The 24,946-nt window shown below is 39.7% G+C and overlaps 1 protein-coding gene across 1 annotated transcript in view; it reads right to left on the minus strand.

Moving 5' to 3' along the window:
* Positions 1-3,898: 3,898 nt before the first annotated feature.
* The window catches only part of LOC117264878 (activin receptor type-2B-like), a 128,296-nt gene continuing 107,248 nt past the window's right edge, over positions 3,899-24,946 (minus strand). The window contains exons 5-11 of the mRNA XM_033639182.2: positions 22,938-23,081; positions 22,686-22,829; positions 22,027-22,175; positions 14,977-15,091; positions 14,757-14,895; positions 13,127-13,257; positions 3,899-9,181 (exon numbers count right to left, since the gene is read on the minus strand). Coding sequence (XP_033495073.2) covers positions 8,960-9,181; positions 13,127-13,257; positions 14,757-14,895; positions 14,977-15,091; positions 22,027-22,175; positions 22,686-22,829; positions 22,938-23,081 — 1,044 coding nt within the window. The 3' untranslated portion in view covers positions 3,899-8,959. The remainder of the gene's footprint in view (positions 9,182-13,126; positions 13,258-14,756; positions 14,896-14,976; positions 15,092-22,026; positions 22,176-22,685; positions 22,830-22,937; positions 23,082-24,946) is intronic.

Consider the following 24,946-nt stretch of genomic DNA (forward strand, 5'->3'; position numbering starts at 1 on the left):
TACTTACAAACTACTGCTTTTTATTGATTTTAACAGTTAATAAAGTTCTACCCTGCTCTACAGGGATCAGTGAAGGGAAACAGGGAAACTGCTGATATTCAACAAGCTGCTTCCTGCGGAGCTCTCCTCCCATCTGGCAGCAGAGATCCAGGCGCTAGGAGGAAGCCAAACACCATTCATCTGCAAAAACTGAGATGATGTAGAGCTGGTTCAGTGAAATTTCCCATTATATTCATCGTCTTTTGTCTCTATAGCCAGGTAATGTGGTGGTTCACTTTTACACTGTGAGCTGTATGTTAGGCTTTAGCTTCTATCTTTACCATTTTAACCTGTTTTTGCAGCTGAGTCAGTTTGACATCTTGATAGATCCTTCAAACACAAATTGTAGACACTTCTGTCTGCTTCACACCGAAATCACTTTTTTTTGTTTATCTTAAAATTTTATAATATTTCTTCAGGAAGTGCAGTTCATTACAGTGTGGGTTCCATGCTTGCTATGACAGCTAAAAGGACCATGTCAAAGAGGTGGGGCTTAGCAAAAGGTCAGTTGAGATTCATGTGGCTCAATATGAGTGGACAGGAGGTTGAGAATGAGGAACCATTCTTGAGACTTTCCTCCTCCAAAATACAGTTACATAGGTCAACTGTTCAGCAGCTAATTAAGAGCCGAATTTACATGATTGTTAGGCAGCGACCTCTAGTGGCCATAGTAATTATGATGAGAGCAAAAGAGGAAGTAAGGTGGCGTAGTACAAAGAGCGACAAAGCCCACATAGGGAAAAGGTCAGGGTTGATGGACGGGTCATACCAACACAACACCTTGACCCAGGAGACCACTGTTGTGTTCCGTGTGAAACCAAAAGTCACCATTAAGTTATTCTAATGTGAGCATACTTGCCAACCCGACCCGATTTTCCTAGAAGACTCCCGATTTCCTCCTGGGGTCAAAATGTCCCTTAATTTTTTTTAAGATTTATGACAAGTTTTCACTACTTTTTTCCTTTTTGTTATCACAATCTGTTTCTGACACTGTACAGCATGTAAAAGCTCTATGACTCTAATGCTGTGTTGACAATGAACGACACAGCAACAGACTACAAGTCATTTTTAATGGAAACAAGTGACATGAAGCTAGACACTACAAATAAAAGTTGAGCTGGCCTCAAAATTTTTTGGCAGTGGACTGGTGAAATGTTATGTTAAAATGTACGGAAGCGTATTGCATTCATTTGCGTAATTTTTTTTGTTTTTCAGAGTAATTTATTTATTTTTCTGGTTTTTGGTGTAATTTTTTTGTTTTTCTGAGTATTTTTTTCTGTTTTTCTGAGTATTTTTCCCCCTGTTTTTCATGGTAATTTCTTTCTGTTTTTCGGGGTATTTTTTTTTTTTTTTTTTTTTTTTTGTTGGTGGTAATTTTTTTCTGTTTTTCATGGTAATTTTTTTTTCCTGAATGAGATGAGATACTTCAAAATCTCGCAAGAAGCTCCCACCTGGCACCTACTAGTGACCCCTGCATCCATGGTGACTCCTGCTCATGGATGTATTTTGCATCCATGCTCCTGCTCCTAGATAATTTCAACTACGGGATCCATAAGGGTAAGGCACGTAATTAGTTACACACAGGGTATGATAATCTAGCTATGTTTTCGACTGCATCCTTCTAGTGTAGGCCTATCACTCAATGTAAAATTAAATTAAAATTAATTAAATTAACAGGTTAGGTTAGAGATTTTGAAGTATCTCGTCTCCTCGTTCAGGAAAAAAAATTACCACAAAAAACAGAAAACAATTACCACAAAAAGTCAAGTGTCAAGTGAATGCAATATGAATGCAATACGCTTCCGTAAAAATGCACTTCAGACAAAAGCATAGATTTTATTTATTTTTTTTTACCAAATATAAACTTTCGATGGCATCAGTCGAAGTGGTTTGTAGCAAGTAGCAGACACACACAAGCCACTGACAACATAACTGCGTTAACGAGATCTCGAGCAACACTGTAGCTGGTCACGCTGTTGCTGTGTCACTCACAGTGTGAATAGAGCATAAAAGTCTACCGTTTCCTCCCTGCTGGTGTTCCCCCTCTCGCTCCTTCTCCAACCCTTTGAGGATGGAGAGGGGCGCTAGTCAGGCCAACATGGGTTTGGCATGGCTGCCAGTGGACACCTTGTCTCTGTGCTGACAAGGTGATGCATGTGTGACAGGACCGCTGTAGTAGGGGTTTGGGCGACGAGGCATGCCCTCCTCCACCATGGCAGGGTACCCGACTGTCTTTAAGAGACTATGAGCCTCCAGTCCACCTTGCTTAGGCATCCAGGACCCAGGGTTGTGTGGGCCAGGGAGGACAGCCGGCAGTGGGTCCCTGGCACCTATAGCCTGGCCTGCCTCCCTCCTCCTGGTACTCTGCTGGAGCTGAATGAACTAAAAACTAAACCAAATCAAATGTACGCAATTTATATTTTGTTATTTTCATACTTTAAAAGCAATGGAATGCAGGAAACACAGTCTCTGAAACTTAAAAAATCCTCTCTACTTTTATGGTCTAAAGGTTGGCAAGTATGAGCGTAAGTCATGTAACGCGTCGTTCATCTTCGGAACATTGTAGTTTGATCACGGCAGACCCATGTCCATAACATCTATCATCTTGTCTTTTCCCAAGTCCTTATGAATTCTCCTTCTTATCTTTCCTTCACCCAGTGACGTTGTCCATCAAGATCAAGAAGAAGTGTTTAGAAAAAGACACAGAATGTAATTAATTTGGACTATTCAACCACAGCCATTGAGTTCGTTGAAGAAGACAAAAGAAAAGGTGGGAAAGAGAAATAAGCACAAAGATGGAAATTCATGAGTGATGATGGAAGTAGTCCAGCTCAGTCCAGGTGTTTTTATAATATCGGCAGTTCAGTTCAGTCTAACAAAAACAAACACTTTATTGACTATTAACAGTGAAGGTTTGAGTCTGGCTGTAACCTGGTAGACTTTCCTCTTCAATCAGTTTGGAGATTTTATGTAAAAAAAACAACAAAAAAACAAAAACAAAACAACTAATCAAATAAAACAAAAACCAAAGAATAAAAAAGCTCACAATAAAATATTGTGACTACAAGTCATCAAAGCAACTAATAAAATATAGAAACAGAACTTTAACACGTAGAAAAGTCTTCTGAGGTATTTCTGGTGTATTGAGGTGATCTGTGGTTTATGAGCAGTATTGTTTTGATGTATTTTTTTGTTTTGTTTGTCTCCCGGCTTATCTATCTTTTCCACTCGTTTATTAATCAATGTTATTCTCTCTTTCTTGTACCGTCATTCTCAAACGCCCCACACTCCTCGAAAAGCTCCTCTTGCTTCACTGACTTCATACAAAGACAGAGAGTTGCATGTGTTCAATGCACCGAAAGTCAAATTAATAAAAAGGAATATACAGAAATATATTCATCTTTGAGTTTGAATCATCATCTTCATCATCGTCAGCAGCAGCAGCAGCATCATAGACATTCACTGTTACATGTATGGCATCACAGAAGAAACAGAAACACAAAAACATACAAATAAAAAATAAAAACACTGTTTTGTTTCTAGTTCTTATTGTTAATAATGACGTGTGTTTTGAGGATGAAGCTAGTTTCTGAACTGGGCTCTTAGCTGCTGGTTTGCGAGGCAACAGACAAGATGCCCTGGTTTTGGTCCCGGGTGAAGAAAAAAAATAAAAAAGAAAAAGAGATTAAGAGACAGAGGTTAGGAGGTAACTGAGGGGGTGACTGATGACCTTTGACCTCTGTAAATGTTGATCTTTGAGTTGTGATTAACTTGACCAGTTCTTTCTTTTTTTATATTGCAGAAACACTGGAGAAGGCTGGACTTACAGTAAAGAAAGTAAAGCATGTGTCTAGTGTTATTTTATATTTTTCCTGTCAAATCAACATTGGACCTCATGCAGCAACATTTACTGATATTTCTCTTATATTCTCTCTTAATTCTTTGTTGAGAAGAAAAATAACAGAAGTCAACTTCAGATGCACCACACATTCTTAACAATCTAAATCTGCTCTCACCAAGATGCTCAATGATCATCAGTAAACACTATATAAGGGCAGGTGTTGTGCCATGTGCAAAGACTGACACATAAACTAGAGAACTGGAGAAATGTCAACAACAAAGGCCGTACGATGAAGGAGAAACAGTAATGAAATACTGTTAAATAAACAAAGTAAACAAGTGATTTTCCAAAGTTTTAGTTTTGGTAATTTAGGAAAATCAAAAACCCAAATATAGCAAAACATTTGTGATGATGTAAATGTCACAGCAGCAGTGTTGAAGAAAGCATTCGGATCTTTGACTTAAGTAACAATACTAATACACACTGTAAAATTACTCTGTTACTGGTAAAAGTACTGCACTGACAATGTTACTTCAGTAAAAATATGTAAGTACAGTCAGGGGAATGTTTTTAATTATTAAAAGTATAACAATTTAAATACATTCAATAAATTAAAAAAAGGAAAGGCAGCAAGTCCTCATATTTGAGAAGCTGCAAACATGAAATATTTTTGCATGAAAAATGACTAGCAATTATCAAAATTGTTGCCAGTTAATTTTCTAATCAACTAATCATTTTAGTTTCACTTGAAAATTTTCATATTTTTGGTTTGTGCACAAAAATCTTTATTTGTAAAGTAACTTAAGTTAACAATAGTAGTGGAGTAGAAGCAGAAAGTGGCATGAGATTAAAATACTCACATAAAGTAACAGTACCTCAAATTTGTACTTAAGTACTTTCAAGTAGCTCTAATAAGTCTGTAAAAACTCTCCAGCTGATCCAGAACGCGGTGGCACGTGTACTAACAGGAACTAAGAAACAAGATCATATTTCTCCTGTTTTAACTTCTCTGCACTGGCACCCTGTAATACCCAGAATTAGATTTAAAATCCTAACTTAAAAACTAAACTAAATGGTCAGGCTCCGTCATATCTTAGAGAGCTCATAGTGCCCTATTATCCCACCAGAACACTGCACTCTAAGAATGCAGGGTTACTCCTGGTTCCTAAAGTCTCCAAAAGTAGAACAGGAGACAGAGCCTTCAGCTATCAGGCTCCTCTTCTGTGGAATCATCTTCCTGTTTCAGTCCGGGAGGTAGACACCATCTCCGCAATAAGACTAGACTTACGACTTTCTTTTTTGATAAAGCTTATAGTTAGAGTTGGCTCAGGCTCATCTTGGACCAGCCCCTAGTTAGGCTGACATAGGCCTAGTCTGCACCAAGCCCCTTTTCTCCTTCTGTCTCTGTCCTTACTTTCTGAAAAGTTGGTTCTTCTTCACTTGCCAACATTCATGTCCTGTTACTGCATATCACTAACGGGGCTTCTTCTATGGCGCCTTTGTGCTCCACTATCTTGCAGGTTAACTGGAATTGCATCTATGCCTGGATGGTGCGTTGTGGTTTTGCCCCTGCCGTGGTCCTGCCTGATGCCTCCTACTACTGCTGTTATTATTAGTCATACTTCTAATGTTATTATACACATATTATTATTGTCACATACATATACTATCATGTATTAATATATACCCATAATTACCGTTATTATAATATTATTACTAAAATTAATGTTGTTGTACTCTATTATCATTACTGTCTGCCCTGCATCTCTCTCTGGCTGTCTCTCTCGGTCTCTCTCTGTCTCAATTTCTCTCTCTGTCTCTGTCTCTTTTTATGTATCCTTTTGTCACAGATTACTGCAAATTTACTATGTTGACCTGTTCTGTACGACATCTATTGCACATCTGTTAGTCCTGGAAGAGGGGTCCCTCCTCAATTGCTCTTCCTGAGGTTTCCACCATATTTTTGCCCCCTTAAAGGGTTTTTCCTTATCCGCTGTGAGGGTCCAAAGGACAGAGGGATGTTGTATGCTGTAAAGCCCTGTGAGGCAAATTGTGATTTGTGATATTGGACTTTATAAATAAAAGTACTTTACGTAAATGTACTTAGTCACATTTCAACACTGGTCATCAGTGGGACACACAGTACCTGAAACTACAGTAACTGAGATCAATGGACCAAGGATAGCAGGGCTCCAGACTGCAACCAAATGGTTGCATTTTGCAACCATTTTTCAACTCAGTGCGAGTATGTTTTACAACTACTCGCTCATGCGTGACCCACAAATTTGCAGGCACCTTTTTTTTCATGTTGTAAAACAAGCAAGCAAGTCCGCCAGTGTAAGCTAATGTGTGTGAGAGGAGGAAAGTCCAGGATCACCTCATCTACACTCATCAGTAGGCTCGATTGAGATGAACTGCACCGCACCTGAAAAGTGGACGAGAGGAGGTGGCTGCAGCGGTCACTGAGGCGGTCTCAATGAGCTGCGTTCAAGTCGGAGGCTGAATCCAAATGTCATTACTTACATACATAACAATTATCAAAATATTATCAGACTCATATATCAGTTTGTTCTCAGTCTCCAATTGTTTTAATTATGATAGACTGAGTTATTAAATACTTTACAGGCATTCTGTAATTCATGTTCATGGTTCAACCTCTGTTTTACATAAATTCTCATGTAAATCAGCATCATATCAGTTTGCTGCTGCAGAGCAGACCTGTCCCCTCAACTACAGAGGCTAAATAAATTGTGTCTGACTATTAGGTTAATATTTTCTTCACTTCTGTACAGATGTTATTTTAAGAATCCTTACATCCCACTGACCACAAGTCTTTGTAATGTTAAATACTTCAATAATTAAAACAGTCCAATGTTAATATACGGTAGACTACATATAGTTCATGGTACAGTTAAAATGGCTAAAAATGTGAATAACTGCGTTAAGGTATGCCTGTAAATTTTCTGCTTGTGCCCCTAAAATTTTCAGTCAGGGGCTACAGTGCTCCTACAAAAAAAAGTTAGTCTGGAGCCCTGGATAGTAGTATTTCTTTCGCCCATGATTTTATTAATCCAATCAGTAAATCACTGTAACACATAATAATGTAAATTTGATGATATTCATGTATTTTTAGAAAATATTCTTCAAAATAAAATTATGTTTCCTCGAGTTGGACAATTTGTGTACAGTGAAAACAGGATATTTTCTCTTTTCTTGGTCAGAGTGCTCTCAACCACTCACTAAATGTTCTCTGACCTAAGAAAAGAACAAAAAAAAAATAGTGAATCCCAGAAATCACTGGGTAACAAATTAAGACCAAATTGTGGATTTGAACAAAAAATAAAAAAGAATTTGTCCATATACCGCTTCTTGCATGAGGCCCAATGTATCTGACTTCCTTACTGAGGCCAGCTTCCTGCAGTGTTACAGCTAAACCAGAAGGTTTAGGATGTTGGAGGGAAACAGAGCTGAGGAGGTCAAAAGTCACAGGTCCTTCATTGACCTCCAGGTAAGACACGACCAGACTAAGAACATGAAACAATCAGCGCGAACAGTATAAAATCTAAATAATAAAAAAAAAAAGAAAACTTATCGTGTCACATCATGTGACTGTTGTGTCCACATTGTACCACACACACTCACATGCTTGCTTACACACACTCACACACACACACACACACACACACACACCGACCTGAATGCATACACAACTCTATGCATCATGAGGTCTTGCACCTTTTTTAGGGTAACATGTGTTCCCCCTTGTTTGGGCACCTTGCAAATTTACATTTTCAGGACAGCCAATAGGCTTTGAGCACCCTCAGATAAGCCCCTCCCACCTGCTGCTGGCCGCCCCTCCCCAGCCATGAAAACTTGTGGCTGGCATCGCGTCCTGTCGAATCCCCTCCCCCAGCCCCTGTAGACCTGGTTACCTGAGAAGTTTTATTTCTGAGCCAACCAAAATGCTGTGGTTGAACGCAGTCAGCCAATCAAATCTCTGCATGCAAGACGTTCGCCTCCTGGTTCCTGAAAAGCAATTCCGTCAGACCTCTCTCAGTCTTCAACTTCAAGTTAGAACAGCTGAACACAAAGGAAGAGAGAGAGGAAACCTTCCCATAAAAACAAGCAGTCTTTCCAGTCTTTCTAGGTTTTGTGTTTTCAGTCTTTCCTTGTGACCTCACTTCCTGTTTCCTGTATTTTTGGATGCAACCCGTTGGATCCGAAGGTTTGTCGTGTGTGAGTATTAGTGTGTGGTCGAAGGAAGAAAACAGAAAAGAAAATGAGTCAGAGAAAAGGTAGAACAACAAGTGTTCTAAAGTCAGTATTTGTTGCGTAACAGTCGTGGAGTTCCTACAAGGGTTTTGCAGCATTGTAGTAAAAAAACATCCCAACGGTAGGTTGATGGTAGGTGGTTGCTAGGTGACGCAGTTGCAAAGTTGCCAGGTAGGTAGAAAAGTCCAGATCTGGAGGAGTAGAAGAAAGAATGCATGCCGAAAATGGTTAAAAAAAAGAAAGAAAAGAAAATAGCTAAAGAAATGAAAGTCGTTGCTGAGGTACCTGGAGAAGAGCATTCACTGAGTCGGGACCTGAATGCATTTCAGTGTTGGGTTTTCCTGTTTGTGTGTGTGTGTGTGTGTGTGTGTATGGGTATGTGTGTGTGTGTGTGTATGTGCATGTTTGGTTCTCTCATTAAACAAACACACACACACACACACACACATACACACACATTTGGTGAAAAAAACAAAAAAACAAAACAAAAAAAAACACGAATTAATCAAGACCAAGAGGAAAACTTGAGAAAAACAAGGACGTGTGCTGGTAATTTTTGTCCAAAACGGACGTAGAGAGAATCAAAGAAAAGAAGTCCAAAGAGATCAAATAGCAGCTGCTTTCACGCCATATTTCTGGTTCAGGTTGTAAAATTCCACTGAGAAAAGATGGTGCGTGTGTGTGTGTGTGTGTGTGTGTGTGTGTGTGTGTGAGATTCGGTCGTTTTCACAGGAAGTTGAACCGAACTTCACCGGTAACGTCAGGCCTCCAAAACAAGTTTGTTTGTTTTCTTTTCTTACTTCCTCCTCATATACTGGACTCTTTGGGCGGTAGGTCCACATTGGTTACCATGGGAACATGTGGGAGCGTGGAGACCAGCAGGGCGTGGTGGTCAGAGGTAGGCGGGGAGATGGTGGTGGTGAGGCGGCGGACCTGACAGATCCTCTCCTCCACACACCCAGCCGATAATCGAGCCTCAGCATCATGATCCCAGCACTCCTCCACTGTCTCACAGATCTGAGCCAGACCCTGCAGACAGCAGCAGCAGAAGAAGAAGTCATCACAGGAAGACATCAGAAAAACAAGAGTCTAACTAATTTATTATTTTGGGGGTTTAAGCCTGAAGGGCTGAAAAAGTAATGTTTTTGTGTGAATTCATTATTTTTTAATTTTTTTTGCAAAATGTTAAATGTTTTTGCAAAGTCCTGTAAGATGGTACACTGTATACACTTATTCACCAGTGATTGGAAGTTGTGTGCAAATGCTGCCCAATAAATATGAAGCTAATCATCCAGATGGGGGTGCTCTAATCCAAAAACTTAATTTTGGAAAGGCCATGTCTCTCACACTGTAAGACCAATTTGACTTGAAATTCAACAGAAAATTGTAGCTCAGTGTGCTCTTCAAAAAGCCCCAAGAACCATGAAGGTCTGCTTGACTAAATTTTATGCCATTTTGATTTTTTCTTTTTTCTTTTTTTAAATACATGATTGTACCAACCTGTCTGTAGATCATCACTGGACCAATCTGACCAAAAGTTATCAAAAGCTTCTTGAGATCTCATTGTGTTTTGAAGATACTGACCTATGAACTTTAGAGGGGCCTTGGCTCAGCACATAAATAGGACAAAGTCTAACAACAAACTGTCTACACAACTTCTAGCAACATAACCTTTAAGTTTCATTTGAATTGACCACTAGGGAGAACCACAAATGCAAAAAATGGGTGTGGCATAACATGAATCAGACTACAAATCAGAAATTATTACAATTCGTGAATCATTACAAAACGTGCAGTATACCTTAAATAGAAAAATTTAACCACGTGTAAAAAAACATTTCTTAATTCCTTATGGGAATTATTGGATGAGGCTTATCAAAGTTTATTTAAAGCTTATTGATATCTCAGTGCATTTTGTACATACTGAAAATTGAACTTTAGAGGGGCCATGCTTTTCAAAAAAGCCCCAGTAACCATTTAAGTCTGCCTGACTAGATTTTACACCATTTTAAATTTTTTTTCAGAAATATATGATTTGTTTTTTTCTGTGGATCATTACTGGACCAAGCATATCAAAAGTTATTGAAAGCTTGTTGATATCTCATTCTATTTTGAAGATATTGACCAATGAACTTTAGACGGGGTGTGGCTAAGGATACAAATTCCACAACTGTTGAGCCAATCATCATAAAACTTGCAGGAAATGTTAACACAGCCTGAAAATTTCATTTAAATCTACCACTAGGGAGTGCTACAAATACAAAAAATGGCAGTGGCATATAAAACCATCGGACTATGAATCATTACAAAACTTGCAGGGTATGTTAAATAATCATGATGCTGACGTGTGATGTTTTTTTTTTTTTTTTTGAAATCACTAGATAAGGGGGCCCCACCAGTTCCAAAAAAGTGCAATGGTCTTGCACAAATTGGCCATAAATCAATGACAGTTTTCCAAACATCACCAAACTGTTTCTGAAATTGATCAATAAGGGGCAACAGTGTTGCAAAGAAGAGCATGGCTCGGCAGAGAAATGAACGAGCATCTGTCTGCTCATCAGAAAAGTACTGGTTATATTTAATGCAGGTGTTGTAAAACTGTCAAAAGTCTTGATCCTTAGCAGCTTAACAGCCCATCCAGGCTTTAACCCCAGAATCACTGCTTGTGGCTACATTTTAATTCTTTGCTTACGAGGTATTTGATTCAAAGATACTCAACTAAAATATAACAATGCGACATTATGAGAGACTGATGCTTCATTGGTCTGGTCCAAATACTTTCCAAATCTTTGCACTGTGAGGCAGAAAATTATTTGTGACTTTTAATTATTAATAAATAGGGTTGGGTACCATTCACATTTGAATGGATACCAGTACCGAGAATTTGGTACCAGTGCCCAAACGTAATTTTTTCAGTATTTTACTCTCTATGTAATAACTAAAACGTACTTTTGAACAAGCTGCAGGGATGATGTAGTCTTGCTTTCTCTTTACACCACTAAATCCCTGTCTGTCTGTCCATCATCTCTTTTGTTCTCTGTATAGACACAACTGACCAATATGTGAAATAGTAAGTACATAATTTAAGAAGCACAATCACAATATAAAGTTATACTAGGCTATTTCTAAAATCAAACTGAAAAGAAAATAGACCAGATGCCAAAACTATTGGCACTGCAGCGACAGTTTCAGGTTGCTGCCGCAGAGCATCAGGGCATTTTTCTGCCTGAACCTGGTGGTCTCATCCAGATGTGCTCTCAGATACTGAAATTTGGTATCAATTGATTTAATGTGAATCAGTAGTACCAACACAGTTTGGTTGCTATCGAGTTTCATCCCCAGCCCCATTGATTAATCTTTCTAGATTAACAGTAGGATAGTGTGAACTGTAAAATATGACACTAGGAATGCCATGGTGAGGAAATTTTCCAACTAGTTTCTAAACTCAGATAACACCTATCAATTCAATCAACCAATCAATTTTATTTATAAAGCCCAATATCACAAATCACAATTTGCCTCACAGGGCTTTACAGCATACAACATCCCTCTGTCCTTTGGACCCTCACAGCGGATAAGGAAAAACTCCCCAAAAAACCCTTTAACGGGGGAAAAAAACAGTAGAAACCTCAGGAAGAGCAACTGAAGAGGGATCCCTCTTCCAGGACGGACAGACGCACAATAGATGTCGTACAGAACAGATCAGCATAATAAATTAACAGTAATCCGTATGACACAATGAGACAGAGAGAGCGAGAGAGAGAGAGAGAGAGAGAGAGAGAGAGAGAGAGAGAGAGATGCAGGACAGATGGTAATGACAGTAGCTTACAACAACATTAATGAAAGTAATAATATTATAGTTATAGTTCTGGTTACTGTGGTACAATATGTTGAAAGTATATATTAATATCTGGCAGTATACATGTGTGACAATAATCATATGTGTATAATAACAGTTGAAGTATGACTAATGACTAAATAATAACCTATAATTATACCAGAAACGACATTTGTTGATGATGCTCAATATCTGTAGAGTGCTGTATGCTAATTCAAACTAAACATTTCCTCCTGCTGCAGCTTCACATTAAAAAGATTTAACTGGCCAAACACTAGTTGGCTTTAATTTACTCACAGGAAATGCAATGTGTTTGTCAGTGAGATTAGCACTACCACTATTGTTCATCAAAAATGCATCTACAAAACAAGACAACAGTCATTTTCATCATATGTTGACAGCATATAAGTTTGAAATATTGCAGGGAGTGATGGAACAGTCAGGAGCAGCCACAGTGAGCTGTTACATGAAGAACTGCACACCACCATTAAGTTCCCTGTTAGCATTGGGGTTAAAAATCCTTTGCCACTGTCTTGTTGGTCAACTCTCCTGATTAGTGAAATCTGACTCCTGCTGCTCTGTGTTGAGACTTTGCTGCTCCTGCTGTACAGAGTAGACGCTTTACATTTATAATTGTAGCATCTGTTATGCAACAGAATAATGATATAACTAGAATTACCCCCTCATGGTTGTATGCCTCTACAAAACAGTTACGTTTAAGTTACAGTTTACATCCATATTTGTCCAGACTCATATGTAGCCACGCCAGTTGACAATGCTTTAAATATGGATATTACTGCAAAAGAGTTACAAATTCTAAAATGTGGATGCTTCACACACATCCTGAACACAACAGCAAAGATCTATACAATTAGCACAGTTTCAAGAGTCACCAATTCAGTATCTGACCAAATATCTCCCCTTCTGTTCCTGAGATATGAGGTTGAATAATGGTCAGCAAAGTGCTTTAGCAGAACGTTATGGTGTCACAGGGAAGTAGAACTTTAATCTTTTGGATATAAAATGTCACAAAATAGTCTTAAGTTGTAGCCCAAACACTGTGTTACACTGACTACTATGTACCAATATCAACATTCAACGTTCAAGTGTCTGGTTTGCTGTGATGGAGGACTCACGCTGTGTTTTAGCCACAGGTCTTTGAGGGCCGGTCTCATCTTCTTGTGGACGACGACCTCTTGCAGGTCCTCCAGTGATGGATGTTGACCGACCTCCTCCTCAAACGGTAGCATGTACTCATCCACTGGACCTAACAGACACACACAGGGTGAGTCAGTGTCTATGAAGGCAATTCACAGTAAAACACCTGAGTGAATATTAGTCGAGTAGAAGGAGCTGCCTCTGTCTTAGAATTCATGACTGTGTTTAAAATGTGGCAGAGACAGCAGTGATACAGTCTGACCATGGAGAAACTATTATGAGCTTCAGCAGCAACTCAGCGATTACAGTTTTGAGACAGAATCAGCTAATTTTAGAAACAGGCATCAAATGTTTCTGTATTTGAACTCTGAGTATCCATTTGTGGGAAATGACTCTTTGTGATAATTTAATTTTGCTGAAAGTAAAAACTCCTCACACTTTTTTCTGGGTATTTCATGCTTCTCTCTACACCGGATTATCTGGTCACCACTGTAATCTACTGTTAACTGACAGTAACTATTTTATAGTGGTGTTTGTGTGTGTCAAGTTACAGAGAAGCAGTCAGTGGCAGTGAAAATATTAGAGGTCGGGCTCCCTCCAACAATGCTCATTAAAATATGTATAAAAAGAAAATCACGGCCAAAAACATGTTTTGTGAGGTCACAGTGACCTTTGATCTTCAACCAAAAATTGTAGTTAGTTCATTCAAATTCAGATTTGAGGAAATTCACCTCAATGCATTCTTGAGATATTGCATTCAAGAGAATGAGAAGGATGCATGCTTGCAGTGACCTTGACCTTTGACCACCAAGTTCTAATTAGTTCACTCTGGACTCAAAGTAAGCATTTGTGCCAAGGTGTTCTTCAGCTACTGCATTTCTGAGAACAGATAGACAAGGTCACAGTGACCTTGACCTTTCACTTTTTAACCACCAAATTATAACTAATTCATCCTTGAATCAAAGTAGATGTTTGTGCTTAATTTAAAGAAATTCCCTCAGGGTGTTCTTGAGATATCGTATTCAGAAAAATGAGATGGCCACAGTGACCTTGACCTTTGACCACTAAGATCGAATCAGTTAAGCTCAAAGTGGACAAATTTGAAGAAATTCCCTCAAAGCGTTCTTAATAGGGATGCAACGGTCCTTGGTAAAATATTGAACCATTTGGTCCGCACTGCACGGATCAATATGCCCTTATGGAGGGCGGATTTCCAGTTTTGCAATTAATTTGGCATTGATGCTTTACAGGACACTGTGCGTATATGTGCCTATCCACAGGCCGAGTCCATGGATGTATGAAGAGAACGGCCAAGTCAGCCTGCTGCACAAAAGCCCTCCCCGCGAGTTAATGTCCAATCACTGTTGTGGCTCCGCCCACTTTCCCCCTCACACTGTTGTAACTGGAGCCGGGGAAAGTGACACTCGTCTCACACAGAAAAGAAGCGGAAAAAACAAACAGAGAGCCATGGCAAACGCAAGCAGAAAAGACTGTAAAGAATCTAGGAAATATAACAGTGCAGATGTTTTAATACAAGGATGAAATCTAGATATATATAAAATCACATAAATTTGTGGTAGACAGGTGTACAGTAGTTGTGTGTGTTACCGTCCACAGACTTGCAGCGGGACACCAGCTCCCACAGCACCAGACCCATGGCATACATGTCAATCCGGAGGAAGGCGTCTCGCTGGAAGTTGATGGCTCCCTCTAAAACCTCTGGAGCCATGTAACGCCTCGTTCCGACCTGCACCCACAAACAGACATGAAACAGTGCTCAGTGTGTCACTGTTCTCCACCACCACCCCCTGCAGTCAAAGCAGCTCACCTGTCCATGCGTCTCTCCGGGTGGCTCCCCTGGCTCGAAGCGAACGGCAAGACCAAAGTCACCGATGACTGCTGTGAGGTCTGAACGCAGCATTATGTTCTTACTCTTGAAGTCCCTGAGAGACACAAAGAGACAATTAAATCAAACCCTGACACTTCAACCTCCCTCAGGCAAGACTGCCCCCCCAACACAGTTACCATAATGCTTTGGGGGGAAAATAAACATCACATGCTGTGTGATAGTACAATCATGTGGTGTCTCACAAAAATCATCTCTTGACTGAGAAGATGTACTTTAACACCCACTAAAGTTGAAAGAGTCAGAAAAAAATTCTTTCACAACTTGCAAACACATTCTCACTCTCACTCTAGGTATCCTGGATGCTCAGGGATCCCCTGTCAATTTATGCTTGTCTCTTCAACATACACTTTTGTTTTCACAGGGAATATAACAGGTTCTGCTCATTAAATGTATAGTTTATTTCCATGAGTTTAGGCAACAAAAGCATTTGGTTAGGTTTAAAAAACACAACAAACAAACATAGTTTGGCTTAAAATAAGTAACATTGGGTGACATATGTCACCTTACCCTACTTTACTTTATCTTATTTTGTGTTGTCTTATCTCATCTCTTCAGGTCATCTCATATTGTCCTGTCTCATCTTATCTTACCTTGCCTTATCTTATCTCATGTTGTCTTGTCTCATCTTTTCTTATCTGATCTTGTCTCATCTTCTCTTATCTAATCTTGTCTCATCTTACCTTGTCTTGTCTTACTTATCTAATCTTTTCTTGTCTTGTCTCACCTCATCTTATCATGTCATGTCTCAGATCATTTGACCTGGTCTCATCTTATGTGAGCTTATGTTAGCTTGTCTTCTCTCATCTTATCTTAAGTTTAAGTTTATTTACTTTATTAATCCCCCTGAGGGGAAATTCAATGTTTTCACTCTTGCTTGTCAATTACACACAGGTCCGAAAGACACACACATGCACAAACTGGACCTATACATGCACAAAGTGGAGAAATGTCAGAGTGAGGGGGCTGCCCTTGGTCAAGTGCCCCGAGCGGTTGGGGGGTTCGGTGCCTTGCTCAAGGGCACCTCGGCAGTGTCCAGGAGGTGAACTGGCACCTCTCCAGCCACCAGTCCACGCTCCATATTTGGTCCAGACAGGCTCGAACAGGCGACCCTCCGGTTCCCAACCCAAGTCCCTATGGACTGAGCTACTGCCGCCACATCTTACCTTGTCTTGTCTTACTTTATCTAATCTTGTCTCATCTCATCTCAACTTATCCCATCTTACCTTATCTCATCTAATCTTCTCTTATCTCATATAATTTGATCTGGTCTCATCTTATCTAATCTTGTCTTATCTTATCTAATCTTACCTTGTCATGTCTTATCTTATCCAGTCTTGTTTTGTCTCATCTCATGAGCTGAATGACGTGTGAGCAGCTCCTGTTTGCAGTGTACTCATGGATGTACAGACAGCTATCACTGGATTACTGTGCTGAAAACTTTTTTTTGAATGATGATTATTTTTTCTCTGCTTTCTGAGTGAATTTATGTACGTTTCTTCTGAATGGATCAGAGATAATGAGAAGTCACACCGAATGCTATCAACATGTGTTTCATGTCTGTGTGTTGACATTTCACTCAGTGATGACTGTGTTTAAAAGAATCTTAATCTCATCCATGATCTGTGTGTCACTCTGCAGGCCAGAGGTAACCCAACTCACTGGTTCCATCATGTGGCCAAAAAAGACAACTGTTTCTGTCCTTTAGAGAGATTAAAGGTCAAGGCCCGTATTCACAAAGATTCTCAGAGTCCTCTCAGAGAGCTCCTAACTTAGCCTAAAAATTCCTAGCAAGGAATCTTAGCTTAAGAGTGATTCAGGAAGTTTCTGAGAGCAACTCTGAGCAAGGAGGAGACAGAAACTTTTATCTTAGTGAGGAGGTGTGGTTGACCCCGTTGCTAGGTATGACGCAGTCTTCTAAAAGCTGTGATTGGTTGTTACAAAAAGGAAAAAAGAAAAAAAAAAAGAAAAACAAATGCGCTCCTAGTAATGAATGGACAGTGAAATCAACCGATCATAGAACTTAGACTGTATTAAGAAATGTGTAATCGTGAAAATAATTTTATGTCGTAATGATGAAACTCAGCAAAATTAAATTACTTGTTACTCAGCTTCAAAATGTTTGAACGTACCTCATTCACATGCCGATTATTATATTGATTTGCTTATTGTTATGTTTACTCGCCATGCTGGTAATTTTAATACCTAATCTATTTGATAAATGGTGGACGCAGACTCAGCTGTCAGCAATTACTGTGATTGCTGGCCTCCTTGTAAAAAGCGGTTTGCTTTGGCAGAATGCCCAAAACAATAAATGAAATGGAGCAAAAAAGAACGAGAAAGCCGAACTGGACAGAAGAGCAGTGCCTGCTGTTGGCACAGCTCGTGGAGGAGAACAAAGGAGTTTTAAGAGGGAAATTCGGTCCCGGGATCACGGCACAAGGGAAGAGGCAGACTTGGGAGCGCATTGCCCGACAAATCAATGCGTCGTTCCCTCTCCTTTTACGCACAAGCGATGAGTGTGAGAAGCGCTGGTACGTGCTGCAATCCAAAGCGGGCATTATTGCGTTACTACGCTGGGTGGGAAAAGTAAGCTCATCCCTGATGAGGTCAACCACAAACATTATCCCTGCACGATCAAGCCGGTAGCGTCTCACTAAATCACTGTTGTTCAATATACGGAGAATATCTCTCCTTCCTCTCTGTCTTTCCGCCATCTTCTCTGTTTAAGACACTCTTAGGCTTCTTAAAAGTCCTCCTCCCTCCTCTTAACAGTTTGTCACCTTAGGAGCTCTCTTAAGGCCTAAGATGCTTTGTGAATAACTTTTATCTTACCAAGGGAAAATTCTAAGAAAAATCTTAGAATTCGAGGAATTCTAAGATTTTTCTTAGAATGACGTCACTAAGAGCTACTTTTAGTCTTAGGATTCTTTGTGAATACGGGCCCTGAACTTGGTGCTGCTTGTGTTGTCACTCGATCATTTGAGAAACAATAAGAGGTTCAATTCAGTAAAGAATCTGATTTGGCACTTTGATGACTCTATAGTTTCTTCATCTTTGTGCTTGTACAAACTCCTTGTGCCATTTTCCTACCCTCCTATCCACCTTATTCCTAGCCTCCAAGATGCTTTGCGTGCTGGTCATGACTTTTGGCAATGAACCATAACCAGCATTTTTCAATGGTAATGGTACATAACGGTGCACTGATCCTCTTTCATAGAGCATTTGGGAAGTAAACATGTAGAAAAAACCACCTGCTACACTTCAGATGGGATAACATGATCATACGTCTTTCATCTTTGACAGCCATCTCAAAGCATTGGTTGTTTCTTTTGTAACTGGAGCATGTTAATGATTAGCATGCTTTGCTACATTAACATAATGATAAATTTAAGAGAGCCCTAGCTAGCTTAGGGTAAACATTTACTCCCTCTAAAGGTTATTTATTATTTCTTACGACTCATAAACAGACACGAAAACATTCAGCAAACATTTAACATAATTCAGTATTAATTTTAGCACCATGTTAAGTGAATAAACATGATGTTTACCAGCTATTGCTCCACTTGTCTGCCTTAAAGACACAGTTTACACATTTTTATAACTGCTGATTTATCAAATCTGAGTTCTACTGAATAAAACATGACTCTGAAATTAGACTTCAGTAAAATCTGTAATATTCAATTCAGTAAGGGACAGTACATTTTATTTTCCAAGATGGGACAATCCAGTATTAACATTATACAGTACGGGGGGCAACCTATTCTCCTCCATAGGTTGACGGTGGAGACTGTGCTGCTGGTTACAGTCAGGAGCAATCCCTTTTTGTTCTGGCTCCATGTTTAACACACTATTGTTGAAGCCTCAAAATTAATCTTAGTTAGTGTCGTTACAGACACAGACCGAACAACAGGTCCCAGAGCTCATTTTAGAGAATGCTAATTCATTGTTAAATATCCAATAAAATCAATGCAGTATTTGCTAAACTGAAAGCGAATTACTACTGAAAACAACCGCCGTTGGCTTTTAGCCACTGAGACCAACCATGGAAAGTCAATGTGATTAAATAGTTTACTGCCACTTCCACTCTCTAAAGAAGTTGCACCCATAATAATTTCTACAGTAGTACCCTCAGGAATAAAGTAATAGGCATTAAACCACTGAACCAATAAAGCATTTTAAATATGTTTTGTGTTGATTTCTACATTATTATTATATTCATTTCCATGTTTGCATGTTTGACAGAGAATCGGAAAGCCAATCAGAGCCAGCTTTGCTCAATGAGGTTTCCTCATCTAAAATGACTGAGAACAGTTTTGACAGACCTTTAAAGTTTGAGCAGCAAGCTGAAGCTACATGACCTTAAGGGAGACCTATTATGCTTTTCTCTGTTTTCAGTCATATAATGTTTCAGTGTCAGGTGTTCATATTAAACATGGCCAAAGTTTCACATAATGACTTAAACTTACACTTATGCTTATGTAAGTAATCCCTGTGAGTAAAAACCTCAGCTGGTGACGGATTCCTTTAATGGTTATCATCTGCTCCAGGCATGCTACTGTTAGTGTCTACATACACTGATACATACACCTACATGCTAACATCAGGTGATCTTGGTTGCTGATGTTGATTTCAGATCATATTCCTGCTGGAACATTTCACGGAAGAAAGTGACTCTATTCTCTATTACGGTCATTCCCTGGCTGCAAAGACACAGATCCAGAAGACTGGGAAAATTTTCAGACTTTCTCAGGAGGGTGAATATAGGTGTTCCTGTATGGCAGTATGAGGAGAATGAAGTGTTTTTTAAACACTCAGTATTTTTATTTAAGTGCTGATATTACACCTTCATTAAAGTTTCATTGGTATATCCAGTTCATGTGTTTGACCATGTAAACACCCTATCCTGTTGACAGAAACTGGGATCAGACGTTTAATAGTGCTAAGGTCGATAAAAGCAAAAGTGGATTCATTTTAAGCAACAGTTGAATTATTTTAAGTGCAACAGTTACAGGATTTGAGAATGTCAGATTACAAAATTGCCAGTTTGTTTTATAAACATAACTGCACCTGCACAAATAGAATGCAGTAATCAGTAACTGGGATGCTAGTAAGCTGATTTCTCTGTGCTCATGTAAACACCATATCCAAAAAAAGGATGGAGCAGGATGTCATTCCTGAGGAGACTCAGATCGTTTGGTGTCTTTAGTGGGCCCCTCAAGACCTTCTACCAGTCTATGGTTGCCAGTGCACTCTTCTTTGCTGTAGTGTGCTGGTGGGGTGGAGTTAAGACTGGTGAGGTCAACAGGCTCAACAAGCTTGTGAGGAAAGCCCGCTCTGTGGTGGGACTGGACCTGGACAGTCCAGAGACAGTGGCTGAGAGGAGAGTGAAGGTGAAGGGTGAAAATCTGTGCAATCCTGGACAATCCTTCTCACTCCCTGCACGACGAGCTGTGGCTGATGGGCAGCTCATTCAGCCAGCGGATGATCCCATCCAGGTGCAGTACTGAATGATTCAGGCACTCCTTTGTTCCCATCGTCATCAGACTGTACAACAGCGGTTTGGCTTAAGCTACATCTAGCTCTGAACGGACCTATATTGCATTTGTCCAATAATGACACTTTATCTGCCACCTGTCACTTTATTTCATTCAACACTCTGTGTGCCATTTTTTGTCACTTTATTCATCTGATGTAGCAATTTTATTTTATCTTTTATTTATCCATTATTATCTTTAATTTTTATTTTTATTTTTTCTCTTTAATCTTATTCTATTTAACCTCTTGCACTCCACCCCCATTTTTTAGCGAAAACGCCTAAAATGACATACCCAAATTCAAATGACTATAGCCTCTGAACTGCTCTGACTACATGCATGCATGAGGTCTTGCCAGAAAGCAAACTCTCTGAAGTTTCTTGTGAAAGTGTCAGAAACACTCTAGGTGATACAGAGACAGAGTAATGAGCCTCTGAAGTCAGTAAAAAGCTGAAGATTTTGCCTAAAATAAAATAAAAAATGATTTTCAGGATGAATAACTGTCTGTGGCTTCATCTGAGCCGGTAAATGACACTGTGGGGTTGTAGGCACACTATCAGTGAACATTTGTTTCAAGTTTGAATAAAATTGCTCAAAGTATGACCATTCTACAGTGTTTTTTCCATGAAAAGATCCAGGCGGAGATCCAAATGACAGAGCGCTCACTCTGCTTCAAAACAATACTATCAGTGATCAAACAACATTCAGCCAGCTTCAGACATCGTATATTATTGAAATCAGGTGTGATTATCATAGCTGATGTTGTTTATGACAGAAACACCATAATATATCACCAAATAAAGCCATATGAAACGTGAAAGTTGTGAACCCACTTTCTATGTGTATCTCAGCCAAAAATAGTGGTAGGGGTGAGATCTTACCTTTTATAAACCAGCTATGTATTCCCCGGACGGCTCGGCATGAGACCACGAGTAATCCTTTAACTTTTCCCCTCGAAAAACGGCATAACATGGCTTGTCACCACTCATCGCGATTATGGACTTTGTGTATTTAGGCTGCTCTGGTGCGAAAACCATAAGGAATAAAAGAAAAACGATGCCAGATTCAGGAAGCCGAGAGCTCCCTGAATCCGGTGAAATCACATATCACATGGTTTGATGACGTAGTGCGTCTGTGAGATCCCATTTAACAGAGGAACAGAGCAAAGCAAGGACGCTGGCGTCCGAACGGAGTTAATGTCCTTTGTTTTTGTCTTGTGCTGCTGTGATACTTGAATTTCCCCCTGGGGGATGAATAAAGAATATCTTATCTTATCTTAAAATATGATCATAACCAGGAAAAGCCTCATAAACGGTTTATTCCTGTACATCTTAAATGCACAATGCAACTAGAAACCCAAAATAAACGTATGAGCCTGAAAATGAGCGAAACAGGCTCTCTTTAAAGTTACTTTAATGATCTATTGGTGGCAGACCTGTGGGCAATGGCTGGTTTGGGTCCCTCTCCTTTTTGTCGGGGGATGTCTTCGTGAAGGTAAGCCAGGCCGCACGCCATCGACTTGGCTATGTGACACAGCTCGGACCAGCTAACAATGTTTCCCTTCAGGAAATCTGACAGAGAGCCCTGCAAAGACACAAATAGGAGTTCATTCAAAAACAAGTCGCTTCCGTCTCTACTGGAATCGTAAAAACCTGATTTTCTTACAAACCACATAAAACCTTCCAGAGCAGTAAGAATAATTCAACCTGTTTCTACGCAACACAAATCAGCTTCAATCCTTCAGACATCACAAACTCTAACAGAGATCTCACAGTTTCAACAGATTCCAGATTAAAAGTGGGGAAATATGTCCAAAGGAAGGCGTCAGACATGCAGATATCCAACTGATGAAACAATGCAGCCATTGAAACATTTCACCCAGTCTGTACTCTGCAACCAATATAAAGTCTCTGATGTCAGAGTGACCCTGAACGCACCAACAGTATGGTGAGTTTTAGTCAGTCATTGCTGCCTTTGATGATTACAGAATTTTGACAAGTGAATAAACACCAGTCAGATATTTTACAACTTGAGCCATAATAGAGTTAAGCCTGCCTCCCTCCTCCTCCTCATCCTCCTCCCTCTCTTCCTCACCCTCTCATGGAACTCGGTGATGAGCCACAGCTCGGCCTCCAGGTGACTCCCTCGTTTCTCTGCAGCGATGTACCTCAGGATGTTCTCATGCCTCATACCTGGAGTAAGGAACACGTCCCTTTCGTTCTGCCATGACTCCTTATTCTGTTAGGGGGAGGGAGAACAGCAGGACAAGGAGAAAGGGGAGATGTGAAATAGTTTCAGGATATCAAAACAACGCACACATCAGTAAGAAAAAGGCTGAGTCTGAACCTGGATGGGGAAAATCTTGACAGCCACGTATTCGTTCATCATCTGGGCCTTCCAGACGCAGCCAAAGCGTCCCCTGGCCTTCACCTCCAGCAGCTGCAGAGGTTTGAGACCCAGCAGGGGGGAGGCGGGAGGAGGACCGGGATCCTTGAGGACACAGAGAGGAGAGCAGGATTTTAATTCATAACTAAGATTACAAAATTAGATGCAGAATATCAGAAGGAATAGCTGGAACAGCAGGAATGATATATGAAAATTTACTTTGATTCTGCTGCATTTAATGAAGTAATGTACAATCAAAAGACCAAATCATCATAATTTACTGATGATTAGAGAATATGATCAGGATGTTTTTTCTTTGTAAGATATTTACTTTTAACATCCAATCTATTTTTAAGCAACTTTTAAATATTATTATGAATGTATGAACAGAAACTGTTTCTATTGAATTAATTAGAAAAATTCTTGTTTGACAAAATATAAAAGTAAGTATGTGGAAAAAATAAAGACAAAATTAAGAAATTGAGATGAAGAAATTAAAACAAAGTGGAGACATAAGAATACATTCTCTGGTAGAGATAAATGGTGAAACAATGCTTGGAATTAAATGTTCGACTGATTTAAAAAGCAACAATCAATTAAATTAATGTCTCTGAAATCAACAAAATACATAATAAAAATACCTCACATACATTTCTATATTATTATTATTATTAGTAGTAATAGCAGTAGTAGTATTAGTAGTAGTAGCAGTAGCAGCAGTAGTAGTGATATTGAAGCTCCACCACAGTGCCACCAGAGGAAGCTATTACACTATGTTTTCAATGTCTGAGTGTAAGACTGTGTCTGGTTATATTTTTTACTATCTTCTATCTTTTCAAGAAACTACTTTGAATTGTAAACTTTTAACATGTGGATACTTTATCCCTCCAATGGTGGAATGTAACAAAGTACATCTACACATGTGCATCACCCAAGTGATAACATGGCGGCAGGTGTTTGCCACGGTCAGGCAGGCGCCGTTGTCTCACCTTCCCTATTATCATCTGGGGAACTCTTTATCACTAACATCAAGATAAAGTTCTCATCCTGGTTACTTTGCCTGGTCAATATTAAAACCCAAGAGCTATCATACGTTTCAATTTTGATCCTGTACCTGCTAATGGTTGCGGTCCTACCCTTGTGGGGAAGTTAGTGTGCTGAGTACTTGAGATCACCCCGTCACTTTGAGACATCTGATCTGCAGTTTGCTGTTCTCCAACCTCGTCTTGATTCATGGAGTCATTACATCTTACTCCGCGGTGCTGAACAACGGGCGAGCTTCTACCAAACAACGTCAACCAGGCCATGTTGCTCGGAATGGAGTCCCCGCTCCCGGCGATGGACAGCTTGTCACGTTTCTCTGTACTATTCTCCTGCTCTGTGGAGATGTCCACCTTAATCCAGGGCCTGGAGACTACCAGCCATCTGGAGATGATAGCCTCCAAACCATACCGGTAGCTGGAGATTATCAAGAAGACGGAATTGGACGCACACCTGTGGTGCGCAGACCTGCTGCTCTGAAACGTGGTTAACCCCAACAACTCCATCCAGTGTTTTTAGTAGCCTATCCCAGGTTACAGCATCTATAGACGAGATCGTAAACATGGCAAGGGTGGAGGTGTTATGATCTATGTTAAAGAGGGCATTCAGTGTAAACAAATTGATTTGCAAAATGATACTCGCAGTTGTCAAGGAAGCGGTATAGGGCTCAAAATAAAATGCAAGAGAAGAAATATATTTTATTTATTCCAAAGAAAGACTCAGAGCAATTTGAGAATGAAATTAGACAAACCAAATGGGAAAGTACAATTAATGGTAAACATTGTGAGCAGGCCTGTGATGACTTAATATCCACATTTAAGCAAGTCTTATCCAAATTTACAAAAACAATGCCTCAGAAACAAAATAGAAAACAGACCCCGCCTTCGTTTAATGACAATTTATGGCACTTAATGAAGAAAAGAGATGCA

The sequence above is a fragment of the Epinephelus lanceolatus genome, chromosome 20 (assembly GCF_041903045.1).
Source record: "Epinephelus lanceolatus isolate andai-2023 chromosome 20, ASM4190304v1, whole genome shotgun sequence".
NCBI classification, from domain to species: Eukaryota; Metazoa; Chordata; class Actinopteri; order Perciformes; family Serranidae; genus Epinephelus; species Epinephelus lanceolatus.